A 26,772-nucleotide genomic window follows, 5' to 3' on the forward strand; every position below is an offset into this window, starting at 1 on the left:
GCATACAGAGTAAATAAATGCTAAAGAAAGAAAGTTGTTACTGCTACTGATGGCTTCTCCGTTTCTTTATATTGGGAGATTCAGATTCAGTCTTTCACAATTCTCATTTCTATGTTACTTCACTCTCCAACCTCCATTACCATTATATTTCCTTTTTAATTTCCCTTTGCTTTGTTGCTTCTTCAAGAACTCTCCTCTTCAACACTTGTGCTTCATGTACATTTCAAGTCCTTTCTTCAACGGTTTGTTGTTCGAAATTAGTTTTAGTAGTGGTTGAAACTTCAACATTGTGTTTGTTCACTCTTTCAAGTAAATGGAATTATTACATTAAGGTGTTCCCTGTGGCTTTGAAAGTTTCAGCTTACTTGTGTTGCTCTACTTACCCGAGTTGCTGCCTTTTCTTCTTATTTATTGATGAATTAGAGCTCTTCCCTGCTGGTTCAGTTTAAAAACTACACAATCATTATTGGTAAGCATGTATATTTCTTTTCCTGTTTGCTAGCTGTGAAAATTTACAGAAGAAGAGAAAAATTCCCACCCCCGGCCCCCCTTTTCAGTTTTGGTTGCGTTTAAAATTATTTGGGTCCAGATGATCAAGCTTATATGTTAACGCCTGGCTTATTCGATAGTTTCTTGTATTAGTGGTGTCGCAGTGTTATTTTTTCTTGGATTTTCATTTTCTCGGAACCTAAACGTTTAGGATGAACAGTAATGTTAACCCTGTGGTTTCTTGCTTTTGCAGATACTTGCTTTCCGGTTCGGAGTTTTCACTCAAGTACTTGGAGGCTGGAGTTGCTCTGATACTTTGTTCTAAAACCTTAATTTCCGTTTTAGTCCTTAAATGTGTTCATAATGCATATATTGAAGATCTACAACTTACAGAATCAACAATTGTGTTTTGCTTCCATGCTTTCTCCATCATCAAGTCAGCTTACTCTTTTTTATCCAAATTGCCTGAAACTCACAACATTTGAGGTCTTTGAAGCCCTTTTCAGTTCCTGAGGCATCTTGTTTCAAATTCTCAAGTTTGAAGTGTTCGTTCTTTTAGCATAACCACTGGGTGGTGTTTGTTCATCTCTGGTTTCATTGGTATAAACTAGAAAAGATGCAGAAGCCTCCCCAAGCTGTTGACTTTGCTCTAAAGGAGACCTCGCCAAACATTGGTGCAGGAGCTGTCGCGACTGATAAGCTTGCCTGCACATATGACCTTGTTGAACAAATGCAATATCTGTATGTTCGTGTGGTGAAAGCCAAGGATTTGCCTGGTAAAGATGTTACTGGTAGTTGTGACCCTTATGTTGAGATAAAGCTGGGAAACTATAAGGGAATGACTAAGCATTTTGAGAAGAAAACAAATCCTTTGTGGGATGAGGTCTTTGCTTTCTCAAAAGAAAGAATTCAAGCTTCTGTTTTGGAAGTTTCGGTTAAAGATAAGGATGTTGTTTTAGATGATTTGATTGGAAGGGTTCTGTTTGAGCTCAATGATATCCCAAGACGGGTTCCACCTGATAGCCCTTTGGCACCGCAATGGTATAGACTGGAAGATCGGAAGGGGGACAAAATTAAGGCCGGGGAGCTGATGCTGGCTGTTTGGATGGGAACTCAAGCCGACGAGGCTTTCCCTTATGCTTGGCATTCAGATGCAGCAACTGTTGGTCCTGATGGAGTTGCAAATATCCGATCAAAGGTATATCTTTCACCTAAGCTTTGGTATGTTAGGGTCAATGTGATTGAAGCTCAGGATTTGGTGCCTGGTGATAAAAATAGGTTCCCTGAAGCTTTTGTGAAGGTCACACTGGGAAATCAAGCATTGAGAACAAGAATATCCCAAAGTAGAAGTATTCATCCCATGTGGAATGAAGACTTGGTATTTGTAGCTGCTGACCCTTTTGAGGAGCCTTTGATTTTGACGGTGGAAGATAGAGTAGGACCAAACAAAGATGAAATTTTGGGCAAATGTATGATCTCTTTACAATTTGTGCAGAGGAGGCTAGACCATAAGCCAGTTAACACTAGATGGTATAATCTTGAAAAGCATGTGGTGGGAGATGGGGAACAAAAGAAGGAGATTAAATTTGCCAGTAGGATTCATTTGAGGGCCTCTTTGGATGGTGGTTATCATGTTCTGGACGAATCGACTCACTATAGCAGTGACCTTAGGCCAACAGCAAAGCAACTGTGGAGACCCAGCATTGGAATTCTGGAGCTAGGAATTCTAAGTGCTGTGGGGCTAATGCCTATGAAGACCAAGGATGGGCGAGGAACAACAGATGCTTATTGTGTGGCTAAATATGGGCAGAAATGGATCCGGACAAGGACAATCGTTGACAGCTTGACTCCAAAGTGGAATGAACAGTACACTTGGGAGGTTTTCGACCCCTGTACTGTCATTTCTATAGGGGTATTTGACAATGGTCATGTACTGGGGGGAGGAGGAGGAGGAAAGGATTCAAGAATTGGAAAAGTGAGGATTCGGCTATCGACACTTGAAAGTGATAGAGTTTACACACATTCATATCCTCTTATAGTATTGCAACAATCAGGAGTGAAGAAAACAGGTGAAGTCCAATTAGCTGTGAGGTTCACATGCTCTTCTTTGATTAATATGTTGCATTTGTATTCACATCCATTGCTGCCCAAAATGCACTACATACATCCGTTATCTGTGATTCAACTTGATAGCTTGAGGCACCAAGCTATGCAAATTGTCTCCCTGAGGTTGAGCAGAGCTGAACCACCTCTGAGGAAGGAGGTTGTGGCATATATGTTAGATGTGGACTCGCATATGTGGAGCATGAGAAGGAGCAAAGCCAATTTTTTCAGAATCATGGGCGTTCTAAGGGGATTGATTGCTGTTGGAAAATGGTTTGATCAAATCTGCAACTGGAAAAATACACTTACTACCATTTTGATTCACATACTATTCATAATTTTAGTCCTCTATCCGGAGCTAATACTTCCTACAATTTTTCTCTACCTTTTCTTGATTGGTATTTGGAATTTCCGGCGGAGACCAAGACATCCTCCTCACATGGACACCAGACTATCTCATGCTGATGCTGCTCATCCTGATGAACTTGATGAAGAATTTGACACATTCCCAACTTCCAAGCCATCAGATATTGTTCGAATGCGATATGATCGTCTCAGAAGTATAGGAGGGAGGGTACAGACAGTAATCGGTGACTTGGCAACTCAGGGGGAAAGATTCCAATCTCTACTAAGTTGGAGAGATCCAAGAGCAACAACTCTATTTGTGATATTCTGTCTAATAGCTGCAGTAGTTCTCTATGTTACTCCATTCCAAGTTGTGGCCCTTCTAATTGGGATTTATGTGTTGAGACATCCAAGATTCCGACACAAGCTACCTTCAGCTCCTCTCAATTTCTTCAGGAGATTGCCTGCAAGGTCAGACACCATGATATAATATTAGTACCCTTCTCGGTTCCTTCACTTCCCACCATTGTTGATGTTGAAGCAAGGCAGAAGCTATAAACTTAGTTGCCAGGAGATGCATGGTTGTGACATAATTCATAAATTCCACAATATGTAGCTGCTTATTTTCAAGGAGAGGGGATTGCCTAGATTAAACCCTTAACATCCTGTATTATGAATGGCCTATTCTGTCACTTAATGAGTAGCTGAATTGTAAAATGTAGCAGCTTGTTGATGTTTATTTATTTTACAATCAATCATGTGGATACGTAGGCCTTGATCTGATTCATCTGCTTCTTTGCTGCATTAGTGTCATTTGAACTTGATTTTGGTCTTTGGAACTATATGCAATCAATCAAATAATTGAACATACACTTTGGAAGTTTTTTACTAATTCATTGTTATTACAACAGGAGTTTTTGATAACTAGTGGTTTACCCACACAATGTGTGTATATTAAAATTTCTGATATTATTATTGTATGGTATTATTTATAAAATAATATTTTTTTTATATAAATTCACTCTGCTAACTATTAAAAGAAGTAAAATATTAAAAATAAAATAAAATAAAATATATTAAATGTACTACTTTTATATAATCTTTCGTTATAAAATTATTGCGTATCAGTGTTTATTTAATTTTTATAAATATATTTTTAACATTTTATTTATTATTAAAATAAAAAATATAATAAAATATTTTTAATAATAAAATTTTTATTATAATATTAATAATATAATATACTAAAAAATAATAATATATCAAAATATCATATAATAGTGACAATAAATATATTAAAAATTATATTTATTATATTAAAAATATTACAAAAAATTAAAAAATTATAATTTAAAAGTAATATATAAATTATGATAAAAATAAGAATAAATTATATTTATTATTGACATATTAATTTATGACATTATTAAATATAAAAATATAACTAAAAAATAAAAAATATTAAATATGTCATTTAATATAAATATATAAAATTTAAATATGGCACATAGTTTAATTTTAGACTAAACTTTATATAAATATATAGATATTGGGACATGAAAATGTGAGAAAATAAAATAAAAACACTTGAAGCAACTCTTTCTGCTATTCCATGAACCTTGCCTTAAGATGTTGTATTTGAAGTTGAATATATATTTCTGACAACAACACTGCAACTGTTAATGACGTACTTACAGTACTTGTAGAATTATGAATAAGCATTACAAATAATAAATCAAGAGGAATAAGCGTACACAATTTTCAATCTCTACATCTCAAGCAGGGGAGGGGAGAGGAAGAACCAGAAACAAGAGAATTGACCTCTGGCAGATACCAAACTGAAAACGTCATACAATTACGAGAGTAAGCCACATGTTGATCCACACACAACTCAATAATATTATGTCATAACTAACTAAATTTTATATATGTTTATTCTCAGCCAAAAACTTTTAATTTTTTTTTAAAATGAAAATGTTGATTAAATTTTGTTTTAGTGAAGTCTTTAATATTAACTACTTGAAAAAATAATTTGACAATCGGCCACTTGACATAACCTAGATGTTAGGAATCGGATATTCCTTGTTTTAAAAGTAACTTTTGTCCTGCTAATCTTTTTCCACTGTTTTCTTTTCCTTGTGATCCACTGTTTTCATAACTCTTTTTATCTCTAATAAAATGTTTTTTTGGGTATATGCTTACATTCTCCCTGACTCATAATAAAAATTGTATATTCTGAAAAAAGCATTGAAAATTATATATTATTGAGAAAAACTCTTTCTTCAAACTTTTAAAAATAAAATAAAATAAAATTTCATGTGCCTGGAACTAAAATCACAGAGATGGATTGATTAACTGATTATGTAATTTAATTACTTATGTTCCCCAATATCCAACTTAATTTTCATAGTCCACGTCGCCGCTTCAAATCCTAGATCCTCATATTCCAACTGATCCCTCAGCATCATTGGGTTTTTTAATTTATTTACATATACCTTGTGCGCACTTGATGTGCTTTCCACATATTATATCCGCACCTTCAACTCTACACGTATGCTTTGATACTGGTTTATTTTTCCTAAGACGGAGTTACCACCAGGAAATCCTCGCATAATCCTCGAATATTTCACATTCTTTATTTCTTATATTCTCGGAGAATCCGAGACTACTCAACAGTGGGATTTTTGTCTTCTACTTGCTGCTGTTTTCAAGTATCTCCTCTTATAAATTCTGCTATGAGATCAGCACTTTTTCTGTGTGGTGAATCGGCTTCGGCTTCTTTCTTTTCACAATCGTTACTTGCCATTTGGCATTTAATTATTAACTACTTCACACTCTGTATACCCTTTTGCCCATTTCAGCTCCAAGGTTTGTTGCTCTCTTTAAACTTTCTATCTGTCAATTGTCCTGCTAAGTTCAGTTATTCATCACAAAGATAAGAGAATGCTTCATGTGATAGAAAGGCTATGTTTGGTTTCTTAACTTATGAAGGAAATGCCATCACAGGGACTGCATCCACATTCTTGAACTGCCTTAGGACATAGAGGAGATTTTCTGCATTGACCTTGTCTCTCAGGTTTGTTTCTCCTAATTAAGTACTTCTGTTTGCATTTTAGCTTCACTTGTCCAAACAAGTAGTCTGTTTTTCTTTAAAATCCCACTTTGTTTTAAGTATATTTAGGCACCATAGCTTTCATGTCAGCCTCTGCTATTATCATTTCATAGCCTAAGCTTGTTTGAAATTAGCAGAAGGAATTTAAGCTAAAAATTATCATTTTTAATAGACTCTGACATGCATGAACAACTTCATGGGAGGAAATGCTTTTTGTATTGGAAGATTTTGTCTTTTTTAGCATTTCTTTAATTTGTCTAAGCCAAATAAAAACAAATTATTAGATATTGCCTAAACTGCTGTTATAGGAGCATTGTTTGAATCGTCAAGAATATATTCTCTCTGTTTTTTTTTCCTCCTTAAGTTCTGCTCTGCTTTGGCCTTCTAAATTCAGAATTTCAATAATTCAAGATACCCTTATCTGGTTGTATTTCAGAGTTAGAAGTAACTCAATTGCTTACTTTTATTCAATAATCAGGGTCAATCAAAGGCCTAACTACAAGAGATGGATCCAACAGTACCAATAGAAGAACAATTTTCCAAGCTACATCCATGTCTTCCTGTGAACACTAGAATTGGGATAGTAGGAGCTGGTCCAAGTGGCGTATCAGCTGCTTATGCACTAGCAAGGCTTGGTTACCGTAATGTGACCATATTAGAGAAGCATCACACTGTTGGTGGCATGTGTGAATCAGTCGAAATTGAAGGTACAGAGTGAAAAATAATTTTCTCTATGTCAGCTTAAATATAACCATATATTTTGACAGTATATTTCTATTATCTGCAGGAAAAGTTTATGATCTGGGTGGTCAAGTTCTTGCTAAAAACAGTGCACCAGTCATCTTTCATCTTGCCAAGGAATCCGAGTCAGAACTAGAAGAAATGGACTCTCACAAACTTGCTCTAATTGACAGCTCCACGGGGAAATATGAGGACATCAAAGTTGCAGACGATTATGTATCTGTGATCTCACTGACCTTAGAACTCCAGGTCTGTTTTAGTTGTCTTTCACTGTGCAGTCATGGATTTTTCTTTTCTTTTCTTTTTTTTTTTTTTTTTTGGCTTGATGTTAATGCCTCGGCTGCCAATTTAACTTCATAGTTCGTTATTTTCAGGATAAGGCAAAAGATTCAGGTCGAATTGGAGTTCATGCTGTGAGTGAGTTTGCATCAGATTCAACTCCCGCATATCTTCAGAGCCGTGGATTGGAATCTGTTCCTAAATCTGTGGCTTATGGATACACTGCTTCTGGTTATGGATTTCCTCAAGACATGCCTTACGCCTACATTCATGAGTTCACTCGGACTTCCATGGCTGGAAAGATAAGACGTTTCAGAGGTGGATACACGAGTCTTTGGCAAAAGGTCATCAAATCACTTCCAGTTGAAGTTCATTGCAACACTGAAGTCCTGGCAATCAAACGAAATTCTGATGGTGTTAGTGTTGATATAAAAAATAGCAATGGAGAATGCAAAGTCATGGAGTTTGATAAGATTATCATTTCCGGTGCCTTTGCTTTTAAAATTGGAAAAACTTACAGATCACCTTCTTCATATCTGACAGGTTTCTCCAGTTCTTTACCTCTTAATTTCTGCTTTCCTCCGTTCTGTCGACTTTCAAATATTTAGTAAGGATCTTGTTGCAGAATCTGAGACTGAAGTGATGGATCTCAATGAGCTTGAAAGAGAGTTGTTCAGCAAAGTTCAGACAATAGACTACTACACCACTGTTTTAAAGATTAAAGGGCTAGAAGATTTGCCAATCGGCTTTTATTACTTCAACGAATATATGGATGATCCTGCCACAATTGGACATCCTGTTGCATTGCAGAAATTCTATGCTGACACTGACATTTTCTTGCTGTGGTCCTACGGAAACTCTGCCGATATAAAGGGACCAAGCGTCACAGACCTTGCCATCAAAGTAGTTAAAACAATGGGGGCATCAGTCGAAAAGGTTGTTCTACAACGAAGATTTAAGTACTTTCCTCATGTTAGTAGCCAAGGTATTGCTTGATGAACTACTTCTATCAGAATAAGATCTTCCTGACAAGGGATATATATTTTTCCTGTCTAACGTAATTTGTAAACAGATATGAAGGATGGGTTCTACCAGAGACTTGAGTCTGAACTTCAAGGTTTGAGGAACACTTACTATGTAGGTGGTCTCATGGCATTTGAACTTACTGAGAGAAATTCATCTTATGCCATGGCTTTAATCTGCAAGCAGTTTGCAAATAACAATTCTTTGCCAATGTTTCCATATGTCAAGGTAATTGACCACCTAAAATTTTGAAGCAATAATAGGATATTTGAAATATTGAAGATTTGGAACTGAACATAAATGCTGCTGCATGTGATATTGCAGTCTTTGTTTCCATTGAAATCAGATTGCTGGGACAGAAAACCAAAAGAACTAGGTGAACTTCCAGGAGTGGAGGCCCCTGATCTATCTACCCTTCCTGATTACTTGAAACGCTGGGGAATGCACAGTAGCACACAGAATAAAACGCTCTACACTTGGATTAATGAAACAGGAGCAGTGGTTTGCCAGAGGACTTATGGAGAACTGCTTGCCAATGCTTCTTACATTGCTCAGAAGCTTTTGAGTAGCCAAAAACCAGTTATTAAGCCTGGCGACAGGGTCCTCCTAGTACATGTTCCAGGCCTGGACTTTGTTGATGCCTTCTTTGGGTGCTTAATAGCTAAAGTCTTGCCAGTCCCGGTTCTTCCACCGGATCCAATGCAAAGAGGTGGACAAGCCCTCATGAAGATTGAAAATATTGCTAAATCTTGTAATGCAGTGGCAATTCTATCAACTCTTATTTATCACTCAGCAGTTCGAGCAGGATTTGTGAAGAATCTGATTTCATTGACAGGAAAAAATGGGAAATCTCCTGCTCGCTGGCCTAATCTTCCATGGTTATACACAGATACTTGGATAAAGAACTCCAAAGGCTTACTTCAACAAAATATGAATCATCAATCAGAGTGTCAACCAGATGATTTGTGTTTTCTACAATTTACGTCAGGGTCCACTGGCGATGCTAAAGGTGTTACGATTACTCACGGTGCCCTCATTCACAACGTGAAGTTGATGCGAAGAAGGTATAAGAGCACCTCAAAGACAGTACTAGTAAGCTGGCTTCCACAGTATCATGACATGGGGCTGATTGGTGGACTTTTTACAGCTCTAGTTAGTGGTGGAACAGCAGTTCTGTTTTCGCCATTGACCTTCATCAAGAATCCACTCTTATGGCTTCAGACCATGAGCAAATACAAGGCTACTCATAGTGCAGGCCCCAACTTTGCTTTTGAGCTAGTGATTCGAAGATTGGAGTCTAACAAGGAGAAGGTTCAGAACTTTGATCTCTCTTCCATGATTTTCCTCATGGTTGCTGCTGAACCAGTGAGGCAGAAAACTCTCAAAAGATTCATTGAGCTTACTCGTCCTTTAGGCCTTTCTCAAGAAGTGATGGCTCCTGGTTATGGCTTGGCTGAAAATTGTGTCTTCGTCAGTTGTGCATATGGGGAAGGTAAGCCCATCTTGATTGATTGGCAGGGAAGAGTCTGTTGTGGGTATACTAATCCAGGTGATGCAGATGTTGACATCAGAATAGTTGATCCAGAGAGTGGTGAAGAGTTCGAAGAAGATGGACGGGAAGGAGAGATATGGATTAGTAGTCCAAGTGGTGGAATTGGGTACTGGGGCAGGGAAGAACAAAGCCAAACAACTTTCAAAAATTTGCTTAAGGATCAGCCTGGAAAAAAGTACACTAGAACTGGAGACTTGGGAAGAATAATTGATCGGAAATTATTCATCACGGGTAGAATCAAGGATCTCATCATTGTTGCAGGACGAAACGTTTATTCAGCAGATGTAGAAAAGACAGTTGAGAGTGTATCCGAGATTTTACGCCCAGGTTGTTGTGCTGTGGTTGGTGTCCCAGAAGAAGTCTTATCAGCAAAAGGGATTTCAATTCCAGATGGTTCTGACCAAGTTGGTTTAGTTGTAATTGCAGAGGTTAGAGATGGTAAGCCAGTTGATAATGATGTGGTTGAACAGATTAAAAACCGCGTCACAGAAGAACATGGTGTTCCTGTGGCTTGTGTGAAGTTGATCAAGCCAAGAACCATTAGTAAGACAACATCAGGCAAGATCAAGAGGTTTGAGTGCATCAAGAATTTTACTGACGGAACTCTGAACGTTGTGCCGGACCCAATTTTGTCCAAAAGAACACTGTTTAGGTCATTCACCACAGGGACATGTAAGGAGGGAAAAACCCCACGACCTGAGCTAGTGAGCTCTCCTATACAGACTTCTAAATTGGGCAACAGAGAAATTGTAGAGTTTCTAAAAGGGCTTGTTTCTGAGCAGACAGGAGTTCCTGTGAAGAATATTTCTGCAACAGAGAATCTTACATCTTATGGAATCGACTCAATTGGTGTTGTCAGAGCAGCCCAAAAACTTTCAGATTTCCTTGGAGTGCCAGTTGGAGCGGTTGATATATTCACTGCCACATGCATTTCAGACTTAGCAAGCTTCTCGGAGAATCTTGTGATGAAGTCTCAACCTCATCTCTTAAACTCTCCATCCCAGCTTCCAGAGCCTGATATCGATTCTTCTGAGATGGTGACAGAAATTTCCAAGACTCACCAAATCTACATCTGGTGCTTACAACTTCTTGCTCTGATGTACATTTCCATCATGCTAAGCTTTCCTGCTTATTTATCAGTTTCTGCTTTTACAAGCTTCATCTCAGCCAGCCTTGCACCGGTAGATCAAATTCACTGGTCAGGTTATTTAATTTCTGTGGCCGCAGCTCCTTTTGCTTGGATGTTTTGCATGCTTTGTACCTGTACTTGTATTGCTTTGCTTGGAAATGCTTTCCTGAGACCAAATTATGCCCTTAACCCTGAAATCTCCATCTGGTCACTAGACTTTGTTAAGTGGTGGGCACTCTATAAAGTCCAAGAAATTTCTTCAAAAGTTTTTGCACAACATTTGAGGGGAACAGTATTCCTAAAGTATTGGTTTGAGATGCTTGGAGCCAGAATTGGATCATCAGTTTTGCTTGATACAACAGACATAACAGACCCATCTCTGGTTTCAATTGGAGAAGGAGCTGTGATTGCAGAAGGGGCATTGATTCAAGCCCATGAAGTGAAGAATGGAAAGTTGAGCTTCCTTCCCATTAGAATTGGTCGCAATTCCTCAGTGGGTCCATATGCTGTAATCCAGAAAGGAAGTGTATTGGGAGAAGAAAGTCATGTGGCAGCACTGCAAAAATGTGAAGGAGACAAGATTACGTTTAAATCTGGCAAGCTTCACAATATTCAAAAGGTATATTCTAACTACCACCTATTTGATGAATTTGACATACCATACTTACCGTTAATATTTAGGAAATTATAATGATCGGAATTGACATACTATATGCAACTAATACTTTCACTTTTTATACTACTTATATAATTGATAATAACGAAATTTTTTAGATGTGTTACATTAAATTTCAAGGTTAGTAAAACAATTTATAACTTAAATTATTTAATTGACTGCTAAAATGTATATTTACACACTTATACTTTAATATTTTTACTTATCAAAAATTTCATTCTCACTTGCACCACTATCCTCAACCTCCAACTCTCCTTCATGCTTTCTCTGATCCCTGAAAGTAAAACAACTTCAGTGTCCCTACACCATTCTTGCTCCTACTTCTTCGCCTTCAAATCTACCTCAACCCCAATAGTCTCGAGTCAACATGATCTCCGGTGCTTACTAAGTCCGGCGTTGGGTCATAACTCCCAGCCAGTCCCGGTCAAGATCTGTAAATTATCCGCCAGATATCTGTTGAGCCTCCAGGCTTTTTGGTTACATAGGTCTCCTAGGTGTCTGTTGCTTCAATTGTATAGCGGTGGTGTTTTTCAAGAGACCGACTAGACTGTGAGGCCGTGAGGGTGAGAAGAGAGAAGGGGGTATTGGGGGAGAAAGAATATACATACACCCACGTACATATAAACCAAGTAAAAAATTGACATCAATTTTGGTGATAGATTCCCAATTCTCAACCAGCAAAGTTGGGATTTTCTTTTACCGTTAAACCCTTTTTTTTCAAACTAATATTATTATATTGGAAAATTGTTATATGTTTTCAGGGGGGAATGCAGCAAAATCCTAACATGTCTGAGGCCATTTACCACTTGATGGGCATCTATGTGGTTGGTTTCCTGAGCTCTCTCTCAGCAGCTATTGTCTACCTCCTTTTCATTTGGCTATCTCATGAGTCCGCATCCCTTCAACACTTCTCGTTTCTTTGCATCTGCGGAGCCTTTCATTGGATTCCATTCACCGTTATTGTTTATGCCATAATGTTTGCCGGTGTCACAACAAGCCCGGTTAACTTCGCAATCTCAGTTGCCGTTGCGTACTTAGCTCATGGCTTGATACTTGGCTTCCTTACTTGCACTTTGACCCATTTTCTTTCTGGAAGGGAAGAGAAAGAGCAATCCCACCTCAAGACTTGGCTTCGCCATCGAATTACCATAGCCTACCACCTTAGATTTGCCAAGCTCTTGTCTGGAACAGAAGCCTTTTGCATGTACTTGCGTCTTCTTGGTGCTAAAGTTGGGAAACATTGTTCTATCAGAGCCATCAACCCTGTTTCAGACCCTGAATTGATTACAATTGGTTCTGGCGTTCATCTTGGTGACTTTAGTCGGATGATTGCGGGGTTCTATTCATCCGATGGCTTCACTAAAGGGAAAATTGAGGTTCAGGATAATTCTGTAGTTGGGAGTCAAAGTCTGATGCTACCTGGTTCTGTTATTCAGAAAGACGTAATTCTTGGTGCTCTTTCAGTTGCTCCAGTGAATTCGGTTCTTCAAAGGGGCGGTGTCTATATTGGGTCTCATACTCCTGTTATGATCAAGAACACTATGCATGCTTTGGATGAGAGGATTGAAGAAATGGACATTAAATATAAGAAGATAGTTGGTAATTTGGCTGCAAATTTGGCTGCTACAACTTTGAAGGTGAAATCAAGGTACTTTCATCGTATTGGTGTTAGTGGGAAGGGATACTTGCAGATTTATGACAGCATCAAAGGGTTGCCTGAGCACCAGATTTTCTTCCCTGGTAAGAGGTACCCTATTGTAATCCGTCACAGCAATAGCTTAAGTGCTGATGATGATGCAAGGATAGATGCTCGTGGTGCAGCAATAAGGATACTTTCAGATGAAAACGAACTTGGTAGTAAATCTTCCCTCCTTGACTTGACACTAAAAACAGGCAAGGCATTTTATGCTCGAACGATTGCCGATTTTGCAACGTGGCTAGTGTGTGGACTTCCAGCCAGGGAGGAGTTCGTGAAACGAGTCCCTCACGTCCGTGATGCAGTGTGGATGTCTCTTCGCAATGCTAACTCTTATGCTGAGCTACATTATTATTCCAATATTTGCAGGCTCTTGAGGTTCACAGATGGACAGGAGATGTATGTGAAATTCAAACTGCGACCTTTTGATGAAAGCATTAGTGAGGATTCAGGTAAAGTGGAGCCAATTGGAATTCTTCCCCCAGAAACAGGTGCAATTCCAAGGGATGATAAAGACACCCGCCCCTTGCTTTTCCTTGCTGAAGATTTCCAACGCCGTGTACGTTCAGCTGGTGGGGTGCGCTACATTTTTCAACTGCAAGTCCGAGCAATTCCAAATGATGAAGCCAGCCGTGATATTGCACTTGATTGCACCAAACCATGGGATGAAACTGAATTCCCAAATATTGATATTGGAGAAATTACTATAGATCAAAATCTCACCCGTGAAGAGTCAGAAAGGCTGGAATTTAATCCTTATCTGCGATGCCATGAGTTGGATGTTATTGGAGCTACATCATGCTCCCAGAGTGCTTCAATTGATCATGGCCGTTCATTAATCTATGAAATTTGTCAACATTTGCGGAACGGGGAACCACTTCCAGAAGCCTGGAGAATCTTTATAGAGCAATCTGATGTTAAAGTAGACCTTTCAGGGTGTCCAATGGCTGCAATGTTGGAGAAAAAGGAATCAAATAAAGTGACTCTAGCAAGGACTTGGTATCAGACCTCATGGGCAATTTTTGCTCAACCATTGCTGCAAACAGTACTTCCATATTTCCTCATGGGGTTGGTAATATTTACTCCTCTGAATTGGGTCCTTTGCTTGAAGGAAAGCAAGAAACTATCATTGCATTGGTTGCTTCCTTTGGTTTGGGTTTCGTCAGGGACATTAGCTGCATTAGCTTGTGTTGTGGCCAAATGGATTCTTTTGGGGAAGAAGAAAGAAGGTCAAACAGTGCTGATTTGGAGTAAGGGGGTATTCATGGACACTGTATGGCAAGCTTTTAAAACAGTAGTTGGGGACTATTTCATAGAAATGACAAGTGGGTCCATCTTTTTTAACCTCTGGTTAAAGCTGATGGGTTCAAATATTGAATTGGAGCAGGGTGCATATGTAGATAGCATGGGAGCTACATTGAATCCAGAAATGGTGGAGATAGAGAGAGGGGGATGTGTGGGAAAAGAAGCACTCTTGTTTGGACACATATATGAAGGTGAAGCAGGGAAGGTTAAGTTTGGTAAGATAAGTGTTGGAGAAGGTGGTTTTGTAGGGAGCAGAGCTATTGCCATGCCTGGAGTTAGAGTGGAAAGTGGAGGAAATCTGAGTGCTCTCTCCCTTGCCATGAAAGGAGAAATAGTTAGGTGATTGTAAAGGCCATATATGCCTATTTGCCATTTTGTGCACATTTGGCTGGTCTTCCCAATAAATTACCAGCTTTTTATGAAATGAACAATAAAATTTTATTCAATCTCTGTGTGTGATGAGGCTAATTTCTTTTTTTTTACTTCTGAATTGCCATAACTAGGATAAATGGAAGGTTAATTTATTGAGAAACTGGTTTTCTTTGTTTCTAAAATTTAAAATATTCCATTCATATAATTATACATATGAGATGAATTCATAAAATAAAGAATTTCAGATTTACCCAGACGACTTGATTCATTGATAAAATTTGAAAAAGAAAAGAGATGTTAACTTCAGAAGCTACTAATGTTTTAAGTGGATATTTGAATTAGAATTCCACATTTAGAGTAGCTAATGGAAGTTTCATATTGTTTAACTGAAATTTTCTAGCGTTTGGACTATATAGAAAATATATTTTAGTAACTTTCTTTTTTAAAAAAGAAAAATAATTTAAACTTCTATATATAAATTTATTAATAAATTTTATTTTTTAAATTAAAAATTAAATAATAAAAAATAAATCATTTTATTAAAAAATATTTTAATATTTTTTAAAAAATAGTTTTTTAAATATAAATTATTTTTTATAAATAAATATTTATCCATTTGTTAAAAATATCAATAAGTTATAATTCAACTAATAAATCTCTTAAAAAATTATAGTCAGTTATGTTTGAAGATAAAATTACTACTTTACTCTCCTTTCAATAAATATATATTTTAAGATCAATTTTAATAATAAAGACTTTTTTTATATAATTAAATAGTTAATTTAAAAAAAAAACTAAAACAGAGAGTAAGTAATATATTTTTAATGAAGATTTAATAGGTAGTTTATTAAATTATATGAATTTAAATAGTAAATTTGATTTTTAAATTATATGAGTCAATGACAATTTTAATTTTGATTTTGATTATTACTAGTCAAGTCAAGTTTGTGGAGAGTAACACAAGTGAGTGGTGAAGGGAATGTCGTCATGGCTGACGTGTATGGCAATGTACCTTTTTGTGTAGACTTGATTGCAGGTGATTTCTCATACTAAAACGGCAAGCTTTGGGGCGTTTTTGTCCACTTTGGACTCTTTCTGGCCGCCCCTCATCCTCATCGCCCACGCCCACCCTCTGGCCCCTGCCCTTCCCTCTCTCTCTCTCTCTCTCTCTCTCAATTTTTTATTTTTGTGCATTGAATTTGGCAAAACATTTTTTAATTTATATATCACAAAATTCATATTGGGTCCATTTCCTTTTCTGGGTTCTTCTCTCACTATCCTCGAGATTGAGGAGTATCGATACGAATCCTCTTCTATTATAACTCCGCAATAATTTCCCAAGTCGTAGGGTTTTATACTTGTCACAATTAGTTTTTATTCTTTGTGAGGATTGATGGGTGAATTGGCAGAGATTGGAGCTGATATCAGGTACCAGTTTCTATTTATCTTAATGATTTATTTGCCAATAAAGATTGATTTTTTATTTGTCTCTTATCTGTTCCATCAACAGCAATTTCACTCACAAATGGCCTATTTCTGTGTGAATTTACAAACTTTGTGCTGATTCTTTTTTTTTTTCTTGAATATTCTCTTAAGAGTGGGTTATTGATGCAAGATAGCGGCGGCTATTGTGTATAATTTTTGTTTGCTTCGTTATAAATCCTGGTGGAGGGAATTATTCGTATTATTGTTATTATCTAATTTGGGACCTTGAGAAAGATGGATTTTGATTTAGTACAGAGATGCTTTTATTCAGCAGAATGTATGCAGTTATTTGGTATAGTGGAAAATTTTACGAAAGGACAAGGGTTTAAAATTTCAGTGTCGGATTTATGTTTGATAATCCTAAAATATTAGATGAACACAACACTTCTCCACCTCCTTCTCCTCTAGAGTCGGACTATTTCTTCTTGCTAACAAGGTGGACTATCATTAATTGAATGTTAGAGCCGTGTCTGATGTTTGCTGTTTCATTGGCTGACAGTTCGGATATTGAAGTCGACGATCTCAGGTGTGACAACATTGCAGAGAAGGATGTTAGTGATGAAGAAATTGAAGCTGAAGAGTTGGAGAAGAGAATGTGGAAGGATCGAGTCAAGCTCAGAAGGATTAAGGAAAATCAAAAGTTTGCAGCCCAACAAGCTGCAGAGAAGCAAAAGCCCAAGCAGACCTCTGATCAGGCACGAAGAAAGAAAATGTCAAGAGCCCAAGATGGAATTCTCAAGTATATGTTGAAACTAATGGAAGTGTGCAAAGCGCGTGGATTTGTGTATGGGATCATTCCTGAGAAGGGTAAGCCGGTCAGTGGTTCATCTGATAATATAAGAGCTTGGTGGAAAGAAAAGGTAAAGTTTGATAAGAATGGGCCAGCAGCCATAGCAAAATATGAAGCAGAGTGTTTAGCCATTGTGGAGGCAGATAAAAATCGAAATGGAAACTCCCAAAGTGTTCTTCAAGACCTGCAAGATGCAACTTTGGGATCTCTTTTGTCTTCTTTAATGCAGCACTGTGATCCCCCTCAAAGGAAGTATCCATTGGAGAAAGGAGTTCCACCGCCTTGGTGGCCAACTGGGGATGAAGAATGGTGGGTAAAATTAGGATTACCACAAGGTCAGAGTCCTCCCTATAAGAAACCCCATGATTTAAAGAAAATGTGGAAAGTTGGGGTCTTAACTGCTGTAATAAAACACATGTCGCCTGATATTGCAAAAATCCGGAGGCATGTCCGCCAATCAAAATGCTTACAGGATAAGATGACAGCAAAGGAGAGTGCAATTTGGTTGAGTGTCTTGAGTCGAGAGGAATCCCTCATTCAACAGCCAAGCAGTGATAATGGCACTTCTGGTATAACTGAAATGCCTCAAGGTGGACGTGGTGAAAAGAAGCGACCTGCTGTTAGTAGCGACAGTGATTATGATGTTGATGCTGTTGATGATGGTGTTGGTTCTGTTTCATCCAAAGATAACAGGAGAAATGCAACAACGGAAGTGGAGGCACTAAGCATTGTTCAAAATGAGAATCCTGATGCTGTCCAAGATAAGGAGCCAGCGGAAAAGCAACCAAAGAGAAAAAGGCCTCGTGGAAAATCTAGCCATGCTGATCAACAGTCTGGACCACATCTTAATAAGCATTCATTTGCTGAGGATGCTAGAAACACTGTGCCTGATATAAACACTGCTGATTTAGCAGCAGTGGAATGTCAGATTAATGGCATTGAAGAGGAAAACGATCCATATACTGTTTTGAGGCCTTCAGAGAAAGGCCTTGAAAGTGGATCCAGTCTTCCGCCATCCGAATTTAACTACTTCCCTGCCGTTCCTTCTGCCAACGTTGATCCTATGGGGAGCATGCATGTGGATGGAAGCTCCATGTTTTTCTCTGTCTTACAAAATACAGAGTTGCATCATGGATCTGCTTATGATATGTATAATCCATCCATTGACTTTGGGCCTACTCCCGATGCACGGCAGTCTCAAATTACAATGGATGCACCTCAGGTCAGATCTCAAGATGATGGAGGCCATGCATCAGCTCTACATAGGGATGGAAATGAGATCATTGGAGGAGAGTTGCATCAGTTAGATAAGGATAGGCCTTTTGGGTCTCCGCCTCCACTACATAGCTTGTCATTAGAATTCGGAGGAATCCCTAGTCCATATAATTTTGAAATTGAAGAATTCTTACTTGATGATGAGTTGATCCAATGCTTTGGTGCATAGTTTTCAGAATTGATATTTCAGATTCATATTGTAAGTGATATTTAACTCTCATATCTGATCCAAATCCAATGCCCATTTATATGTTTTTTGTCATATATGTCTTATTCTTATTCTTATCTTTTTATGGTTCAGGGACTGCTGAAAATGCAGCAGGTGGATATGCTGACATTCAGTTTATCTGCACATGGGCATTTCGAGACGAAGCCCTCCCCACAAAAGTCCTTTTCCTTCCCATGACTCATTATTAGGGAAATGAAGGCAGGTAAAACTATTTTCGCTCTTTATTCGTAGTTGAGCAGAGTTTTCCTCAAAGGGAAGGACAATTTGAGGAACTGATGTGAATGAAACTATTTGTTGGAGTGTATAAATGGTCAGCTCTGCTCTTACCCATTATTGAGCTTGCTTGTTCATTATGACCCACTTTTTAGCATTTTCGTCTTCCTTTTTATTGATATTATGTGCTTTGTTACGCTTAATTTTTCCTCCCAATTGATTTTCTGATATGTTGAACATAATCAGACTACAAAAGATATATATAAAAAAAAAAAGGAGAAATTTATTATGTTGTCTCTAGTTTTTGTTACTCATCATGTTTTATACCGTTTACTTTAGTATTATATTTCACTCTCTTGAAATCAAAGGTTATTCAGTTGGGATAAAATTTTGGATTCATGATTCCAAATCTGGAAAAGAATGAACCAAACTAACCGAGTAAATAAAGCTAAAGTGTTTGATTCAGTTCAGTGCTGTTTGATTTATTGGTTTTCCTTGTTCTTTTTCAGTTTTTCTGTTTCCATCAAGATGCTTCAACAACCCATTTTCATTTATAGAGGTGCAGAAGTCCAATTAAAGACTTGCCGTCTCAATGTGTTAAGTAGACAAAGCAAATATTATCCAAAAAGAAAAGCCATTGTATAAACAAAATCATCAAATTACGTATAAAACATTACGAAATTCGAAATTATAAACTGAAAGATTCATCGTTTTCGCAATTCTTTTGCAAATCCTGAGTCTAGATTTTTGAAGTTCCAGCAGTTATGTTTCCCAACAAATTAGCACACATATCCATTATAGATCGAGAATAACGTTACAGCTAGTAGTGGTGGAGACATCTTTGAGCATTGTAGCATGACGATGTGTTTTATTCCCAGTCTATGTGGAGTCGTTTGGGTGGGGCCATAGCAAGCTGCAACAGTCAACAATCCTAAGAGCTAGATTGCCTTTGCCAAAACGAAGAAACAACCGTGACGCAGGGCCTTAGCGAGGTAGGAGAACTTGGAGAGTTAGTGAGAGAATTCTTGGGGGTTGCTATTCTGCGATGAGATTGGGGCGGCTAGGGCGAGAATCGAACACAAGACCTAAGACTTTGTACTCTTTTCACTGCGACCATCATTTTGCTAGATCGTTAAAATATATATACTGTTGAGTAAGGTCTTTTAAAAAAAATAAACCAAACTAATATAAGCGAGAATATAAAATAAAATCAAATTAAATTAATTATTTATTTTTTTAAATAGAAATTAAAAATTAAAAAATTAAAATTTAAAAACTTTTAATTACTTAAATTAATTAATTATAAAAATATATTAAAATTATACTGTTTAATTGATTTTTTGGATTTAAATCCAATAGCAGATACCATAAAAGAGGCCGAGGAGTATTCAATTCCATTCAAGCCAACGCTCCGATTCAGGCTATTTCCAAAGCCGCCACTGTCCGTACGAGGATGTCTGTCTCCAGGTGCCACCTGTGAACAACGGAATGGTCCTTATTCTCCTTAAGACGTAAGGACAACTATATCCCTGCACATCATTATTATTCTTCTCGGTTCAAATGGTAATTTTTTAAGTTTCTGAAGGTCGTATATGTCTGTCAAGCGATAAACCCAAAATACTGTTTACAGGTACAGGGGCGATTTCGATATTTACAAAGAAACGCGATATCAACTGGTCGTCAGCCGCATCAGCATCAGCATCACCGTGCTGATAAAAACATCATTCAAAGGGCTTCATTTCGTGTTTCCATGTTTTGCTTCTTTTCTCTCTTTTTCAAACGCTCTCTTTCCGTTTGGCTTGCAGCTCCCAGCGGCCGGGATCATAAAATGGCGTGTGGAAAACCTATATCGAGCTTTTCAATCTTCATGACCATTTTCATGGTGGTTTTTGTATCAGTTGTCCATTCTTCTCGTACCCGTGAGCTCCTCTCTCCCACTCGCTCTCTCTCTCTCTCTCTCTCTCTCTCTCTGAAGTTTTGCTTACTTGTCTTAATCGTGGCGTCCTCAGGGTTACAGGGTGGAGTACCAGCAGATGATAAAGCTATACCTACACAGGTACTGAAAGAAAGACTACAGCTTTTAGCCATAATAAAAATAAGCACAAGATCGAAAAGAAAAAGACACACATTTTTGCGTCCCTTTTTTTTATAGAATCACTCTTGAATGGGTACTGTTTATCTATCTTTTAATCTTTCTGATCAGCTTCCTTTATTGCCAAGCTTATTCCTTTAATGGGTAATGGGTTTCTTTGGTTCGTTTTCTTTGAATATAGGATCTTGAGAGCCATCTAGTTAAGAGTCTGGTGAAGGGAGCTTCAAGTGTAGTTGCGGAGGACTCGGCGAGGGAAGTGCCAACAGGACCAGATCCTCTTCACCACAACAACCACCCCACGAAGCCATGAGCTCTGTGGAAAAAAAAATCCTGTTTTGATGGGTCTTTGCACTTATTAGCAGTGGATTTCACATCAGTTTTATCTCTTTTTGCCTCTTCTGCTACATTGACACTCACTGTGTATAGTTAACACATAGGTTGATGGTAGCTGTCAATGTGGTTGATCTCTCTCTTTTTTTAGTTTCCTTTGTCTTTGGAAAGAGCCATACTATTAAATGAGTTTAATTATTTTGTGTTGATATCGGTTAACCACATGAATTTTTCATCTTATACACGTCCATATTTTGGCTTTTCTGTAGAGTTTTTGGATGCTTTTTGGTTTGTGGGGTTGTTAGAGTAGAAGAGGAAGTAAATTTTTTATGAATTTCCGCCATTTATGATCTCTTCGATTAGGTCATTGCTCGTTATTAACTATAGACATTGACCCAGTTATAGCCATATAGACTGTTCCAACGCAAACAGAAATAGATTACAAGTTCAAGAAAAAGAAATTTCTTACACGAATCGTATTAATAAATAAATGACATTTCAATTAAAATGATTGATTAAAATAAATATTTAGGCACCGGAAAAGATCGAACCTTTATTAAATAGATGAATGAATGATGTCTTAATGGATTAGGTCATTATTACAATTTTCACATTGGTAGTATCTTGCCCCATTCACACGCAGATATTTTGAGATTATGAATAATATAATCAGTCCATAAATTCTTGGCGTATCTGAATTTTGGCCATATACCATGCGCTGTAGTTTTCTGAAAGGCCCATACGATGCAGAACGTAGTACGCCATTTTGGTTGTGTTAATTGATAAAATGCAAGGGTGACACAGGTCAGTAAATGAATTACTTATATATTTAGTATTCCATCATTTTGTCTACTTCTGTAGTTCTGTGTCGCTGGTCGACCTCCTTTACTCTTCTGAATAGATGATGATCTCATCTTTCACCCGATGTATGAAGTTTTCCTGTAAATCGTCAAGTGAGATTATAAATCCTCAATAATGCATAAATAGTTTAGTAAAAGAGTCGATAATTGTTACGAAGGATCTTCCTTTTAAATTGATTCTTGATATTAGGAGATTCTGTTCACTATGGATTTGTATACAAGATTTAAGGTTATTTTAATTATATGAATAATTTTTAATTTATATTAAAATAATTCCTTAAAATTCACAATTTGAATAAACTTTGTAGGAAAATATTATCAAATGAACACGAAGAAGTGGACATACCTCTGCTCTGCATAAAAGAACTAAGGCCTCCATTTCTGTTGGAGAATTCGATTAAAAATCTTTTTCTCTCAAAATTGGGAGTCAGTCGCAACGTGTCGAATACCAACCGATTTCTGTTTGTATTAATATTGACTCCTAAATCTAAATATCATCAGTCTCCAACATAGTCAGCGCCTTGTTCGGTGCCTACCTTTGCCAATTACTCCATGCCTCGTTTCTTTTCACGAATTCGTGAACTTGTGGAGAACATTGAAACACAGAAATAAAATAATACAAATAAAACAAAAGCAAAATATCCCATATTAAATATCTCCTCACTCCTCACTTTATTAATATCCCAAGTTCACCTCCCAGCAATCATTAAACAAACCCATCTAATCATTCTCCTTCACTGTCCTTCCGTTGCTTTGTAACAACCGCTGCTCACCGTCACCGGGACCCATGTCCACTGCTGCTCATGCCGTTGCCTTGCCGGATCAGCTCTCCACTCCTATTCTAGACTCTGAATCGCACTATCTCCTTCTATCCATTTCCTCTCACGGAGGCTACGCTTACGTCAGCATGGCCACCCTCGCTGCCTCCGGTGACTTTCGAGCGGCCGAGGCTGCTCGTGAGATGGCTTGGGAGCAGCTTCATTCTGGTCCATGGCATTCTGTTCTCCCCGTCTGGCGGGATGCCTACTCAATGGCCTGTCTCTACGTGGCCAAGTTCCATTATCGAAACGGTGAGTTCAAGGATGCACTAAGGGTTTTGGATATGGGGTTCATCATGGGAGGAATGTTGTTGAGGAAGGATTTGGTTTCAGCTATTCAAATCATATCAGCAAAAGCTAGAGAAAACGATGTTCAAACCCATGGTTTTGAGAAATCGGAGCACAAATTGGTGCGGGAAGCTGAGTTTCAGAAGTCGGAGGTGAGGTTTGTCTCCGATTCTCTCTGCATAGAATGCTGGTTTTTTTTTCAATGGCTTTACTGATGATTGTGGAATATCTAATATTCGTGAAATTGATTTTAGAATTCTGAATTCTATCATTTCTAACTTTACGATAATTTGAATTGGGAACTTATTGAATAATAGCAATTGATTTTAAAATTAGAGTACTTATCTTTCCATCTCTATTCGACTTTTACGTATTGTAGTCTGTCTGCAGGTGTTTCGTTTTTTACCTGCCAAGTCTTTATCTAGCAAGATTGTGGTGAAGAGATCTGCTCTATCCTTGGAGACTTTCCTACGTGAACATTTCTTATGTGGTTGCCCTGTTATACTTAGTGACTATATGACTCATTGGCCTGCCAGGACAAAATGGAATGACATGGATTACCTCATAAAGGTTGCCGGTGACCGCACCGTTCCAGTTGAGGTGATTTCTCTTCTTGTTCTTGGAATGAATTTTTGTTTAAGAGTTTACATTTACTTTCTGCTTATATTTTTGGATAGATCATCGATAGTGATTTGAATGGATGGGTTGATTTGGATATAAGTTTTCGTATTTATAATATATAAATTCATTGAATTTAAACAAGATTTACTAATACAAAATGTCTATTTGTTTGAGTGTGAATTTAAAATACATACTAATATGTAATTTCAGATACCCTTTTTATTGATTTTTCAAATTTTGGTTTAAGCATGATATTTTATTTCTAGTTTATAAGTATTAGATTTTAAATTATACTATTTGAGCTAGAAAGTCTAACTTGATTTATAGACTATGCATACACTTTATCATGTCCCGGATATAACAAGATCAAGCTATAGGTTACCACAAAACTGTATAGCAGGACATTAACAGGGTGTTTCATTACCTGAATATCAATAGTTATACCTCTGGCAAGAGCATTCATAATGTTAATCAAGCAGTCACCATGAAAACAATATGTCTAGTATACTCTAGCACATTGAGATGTTAACTGTATGATGCTTGATTATATCTATATGTGTTGTGTGCATATAAGAGGGATGACGGTGGTTGGGGGGGGGGGGGGGGTCTTATTCTATAAGAAGAGAAAGGAGAATTTATGATTATTTTCAGGTCGGAAAAAACTATTTATGCCGAGATTGGAAACAAGAACTTATAACATTTTCCCAGTTTCTTGAGAGGATTCAGTCCAATAGTTCTTCTGATGTACCCACTTATCTTGCTCAGCATCCACTGTTTGATCAGGTTTGTTTTGCTTCTTTTATTGATATCTAGAATGTCTTCAAGGTGTTCAGCACTGTAGATTAGTACATCAAAGTCTGACTGCTATAAATGTTGTTTGTTATGTTTAAATTGCAGATAAATGAGTTGAGGAATGACATTTGCATTCCTGACTACTGTTTTGTTGGTGGTGGGGAGCTTAGGTCTGTTAATGCTTGGTTTGGTCCAGCTGGCACAGTTACACCATTGCACCGTGATCCACACCATAATATACTTGCACAGGTTTTACTATGTGAATAATGATAGTGCATTTCAGCATATGTATTTGACCATGGATCTTTGCGTAGATTCTAGTTCTACTCTTTTGATTGTAATTCTGATTGTGGAATTTTGTTATTTCCTTCTCCTAGCTCTTGGGGCACTGTTGTGGTGTCTCCTTGTTTGCACATGTGTGTGTTGTGCTTTTTAGAACACTTTCTTCTGGGTATCATTGAATTCTATTATTTGTCGCAGAAATGTGTAACTTTGGATCGTTGGAGTACCATTTGTTTAGCTGTTCCTTGTTCATGAATTTATGCCAAGTATGGTGCATGAGTAGTCCTATCAGGCAGACACCCTAATTTATGTACTAATTCAACGAATGTACTAAGCTTGCTGCTGCTTTTAGTTGCAATTATATTCTCCTTTGAAATAATCTTGCTAGAAGCTAGATAGTTTTTACCAAAAAGTTTGTGCTGTTCTCAAGCAACCATGTCAAGCTTGCTCTTAGTTACACAGATTTGCATTAGAACAATCACCATTTCATTATTTTCTTGGGGAATGATGAATTAAGATTGCTACAGAGACACCTGTTTACAGACAATGCATCTAGAATATCTAAAAGATCAATCCATGATGGAGACAGTTAGTTTGCTTGTTTGCTAGATACTGATGATGGTTTCCCCCCTGTTAGTGTTCTCCCAATCCCTTTCTCACTTTTCAGTTTGAAGAGTGTGCTATTGATTTGAATGGCTCATCAATCTCCATACTCATTTTTGGGGTTTGACTATTTCGCTATGACATATTTCTTTGTCCTGCTACTTTACTACATTGGTGGTTGGCATGTGTAGGTAATAGAAAGTCTTATGGTAATTAAAATACTTTAGATTTTTTAGCATATTGTTTGCTTAGACAATTAACACTTGTTATCTTCAGGTTGTTGGCAAAAAGTATATTAGGCTATACCCTGCTTCACTGTCTGGAGAACTTCATCCATATTCTGAAACAATGCTTTGCAATTCCAGCCAGGTAACTGCTTTCTGGAATTTTTCTTTCATTTTCCACAACTAAAGCTGTGTATTAATCTAGCTGCATAGATAGAGAACCATTTTATATATGTTTTTTTTCCTTTAATGATTAAAACTGCTTTTTCCATATTCACAATTCTTTTTTAAAGGTGGATCTGGACAACATAGATGAGAGAGAATTTTCAAATGCGTGTGACTTGGAATTCATGGACTGCATCTTAGAGGAAGGTGAAATGATGTACATCCCACCAAAATGGTGGCATTATGTCCGATCTCTGACTACTAGTTTCTCAGTTAGCTTTTGGTGGAGCGAGCAGGGAAGTTGAGGTGTGTCGTGATGTGAGCGTTTTCATGTAGTGAGATGTATGATGCTTCTAGCGTAGCGCTAAGATATCAACTGTGTATGCTGCAAAAATATCAGCTGGTAAAAATTTTGTACTTAAAATTGACAATGATAGAAAACGCATAGGCATAGGAGCATAAGCAAGCCAAGGGATTGGTGGTGTTTGTAATCATAGGAAATTTGGTGATAGGAACTAAAGTTGGGAGTGTGGACTCTCCTATCCTATGGATGGAAGAGATCCTGTTTCTTTTGTGATATTGGAGTAGTGGATTTGGCGAATTTTGTTGCGCGTCTTTTTCTTTCTTCATTTTTTCTTTCTTCGAATTGCTTTGCGTATGCCTGGCACCAAAAATAGTAATTGGACTTTTCACTAGTAAGGTTTTGTTAAAAAAATGTCCCGTAATGCAATAGTTTAAAAAATGTATATTTTATAAAAAAAAATGTTAAAATTAAGATTATGGATTTTATTTGAATGCAAGTACAGAAAAAATTTTCATATTATTTGGAAAAAGGGTGATTGAAATGCGATTGGGTTAGGTGGCCCAACCCAACTACGTTTAC

At 37.4% G+C, this 26,772-nt stretch overlaps 4 protein-coding genes across 10 annotated transcripts; all 4 read left to right on the top strand.

Annotated features, from left to right (window-relative positions):
• Positions 1–30: 30 nt before the first annotated feature.
• Positions 31–3,718, top strand: LOC110600386 (FT-interacting protein 3). The gene is made up of 2 exons (XM_021737233.2): positions 31–469; positions 743–3,718. Exon 2 carries the CDS (start codon positions 1,106–1,108, stop codon positions 3,425–3,427), a length of 2,322 nt encoding a protein of 773 aa, XP_021592925.1. The 5' UTR covers positions 31–469; positions 743–1,105; the 3' UTR covers positions 3,428–3,718.
• A 1,962-nt stretch (positions 3,719–5,680) lies between these two features.
• On the top strand, positions 5,681–14,896 carry LOC110631375. The gene is made up of 9 exons (XM_021779183.2): positions 5,681–5,805; positions 5,944–6,013; positions 6,528–6,756; positions 6,837–7,039; positions 7,165–7,612; positions 7,695–8,054; positions 8,142–8,320; positions 8,417–11,392; positions 12,211–14,896. Exons 3-9 carry the CDS (start codon positions 6,555–6,557, stop codon positions 14,791–14,793), a joined length of 6,951 nt encoding a protein of 2,316 aa, XP_021634875.2. The 5' UTR covers positions 5,681–5,805; positions 5,944–6,013; positions 6,528–6,554; the 3' UTR covers positions 14,794–14,896.
• Positions 14,897–15,948: 1,052 nt separating this feature from the next.
• Positions 15,949–21,486, top strand: LOC110599977 (ETHYLENE INSENSITIVE 3-like 3 protein). Of its 6 annotated transcripts, none has more exons than XR_002485630.2 (6): positions 16,292–18,571; positions 18,674–18,803; positions 20,177–20,325; positions 20,445–20,733; positions 20,824–20,982; positions 21,088–21,486. XR_002485630.2 is itself a non-coding variant. In XM_021736628.2 (3 exons), exons 1-2 carry the CDS (start codon positions 16,216–16,218, stop codon positions 18,539–18,541), a joined length of 1,770 nt encoding a protein of 589 aa, XP_021592320.1. In that variant the 5' UTR covers positions 15,949–16,215; the 3' UTR covers positions 18,542–18,571; positions 18,674–19,124. The 6 variants fall into 6 exon arrangements, 2 of the variants coding, with proteins under 2 accessions (XP_021592320.1, XP_043806517.1); XR_002485629.2 differs by having other exon boundaries at positions 20,824–20,870; XR_006348558.1 differs by having other exon boundaries at positions 20,445–20,727; positions 20,824–20,870.
• A 1,138-nt stretch (positions 21,487–22,624) lies between these two features.
• Positions 22,625–26,502, top strand: LOC110630769 (lysine-specific demethylase JMJ30). Of its 2 annotated transcripts, XM_043950017.1 has the most exons (6): positions 22,627–23,354; positions 23,593–23,802; positions 24,475–24,606; positions 24,721–24,864; positions 25,777–25,869; positions 26,018–26,502. In XM_043950017.1, the coding sequence occupies exons 1-6, from the start codon at positions 22,884–22,886 to the stop codon at positions 26,192–26,194; spliced, it is 1,227 nt and encodes a 408-aa protein (XP_043805952.1). In that variant the 5' UTR covers positions 22,627–22,883; the 3' UTR covers positions 26,195–26,502. The 2 variants fall into 2 exon arrangements, with proteins under 2 accessions (XP_043805953.1, XP_043805952.1); XM_043950018.1 differs by lacking the exon at positions 24,721–24,864 and having other exon boundaries at positions 22,625–23,354.
• The last annotated feature ends 270 nt before the right edge of the window (positions 26,503–26,772 follow it).

The sequence above is a fragment of the Manihot esculenta genome, chromosome 14 (assembly GCF_001659605.2).
Source record: "Manihot esculenta cultivar AM560-2 chromosome 14, M.esculenta_v8, whole genome shotgun sequence".
NCBI lineage: Eukaryota > Viridiplantae > Streptophyta > Magnoliopsida > Malpighiales > Euphorbiaceae > Manihot > Manihot esculenta.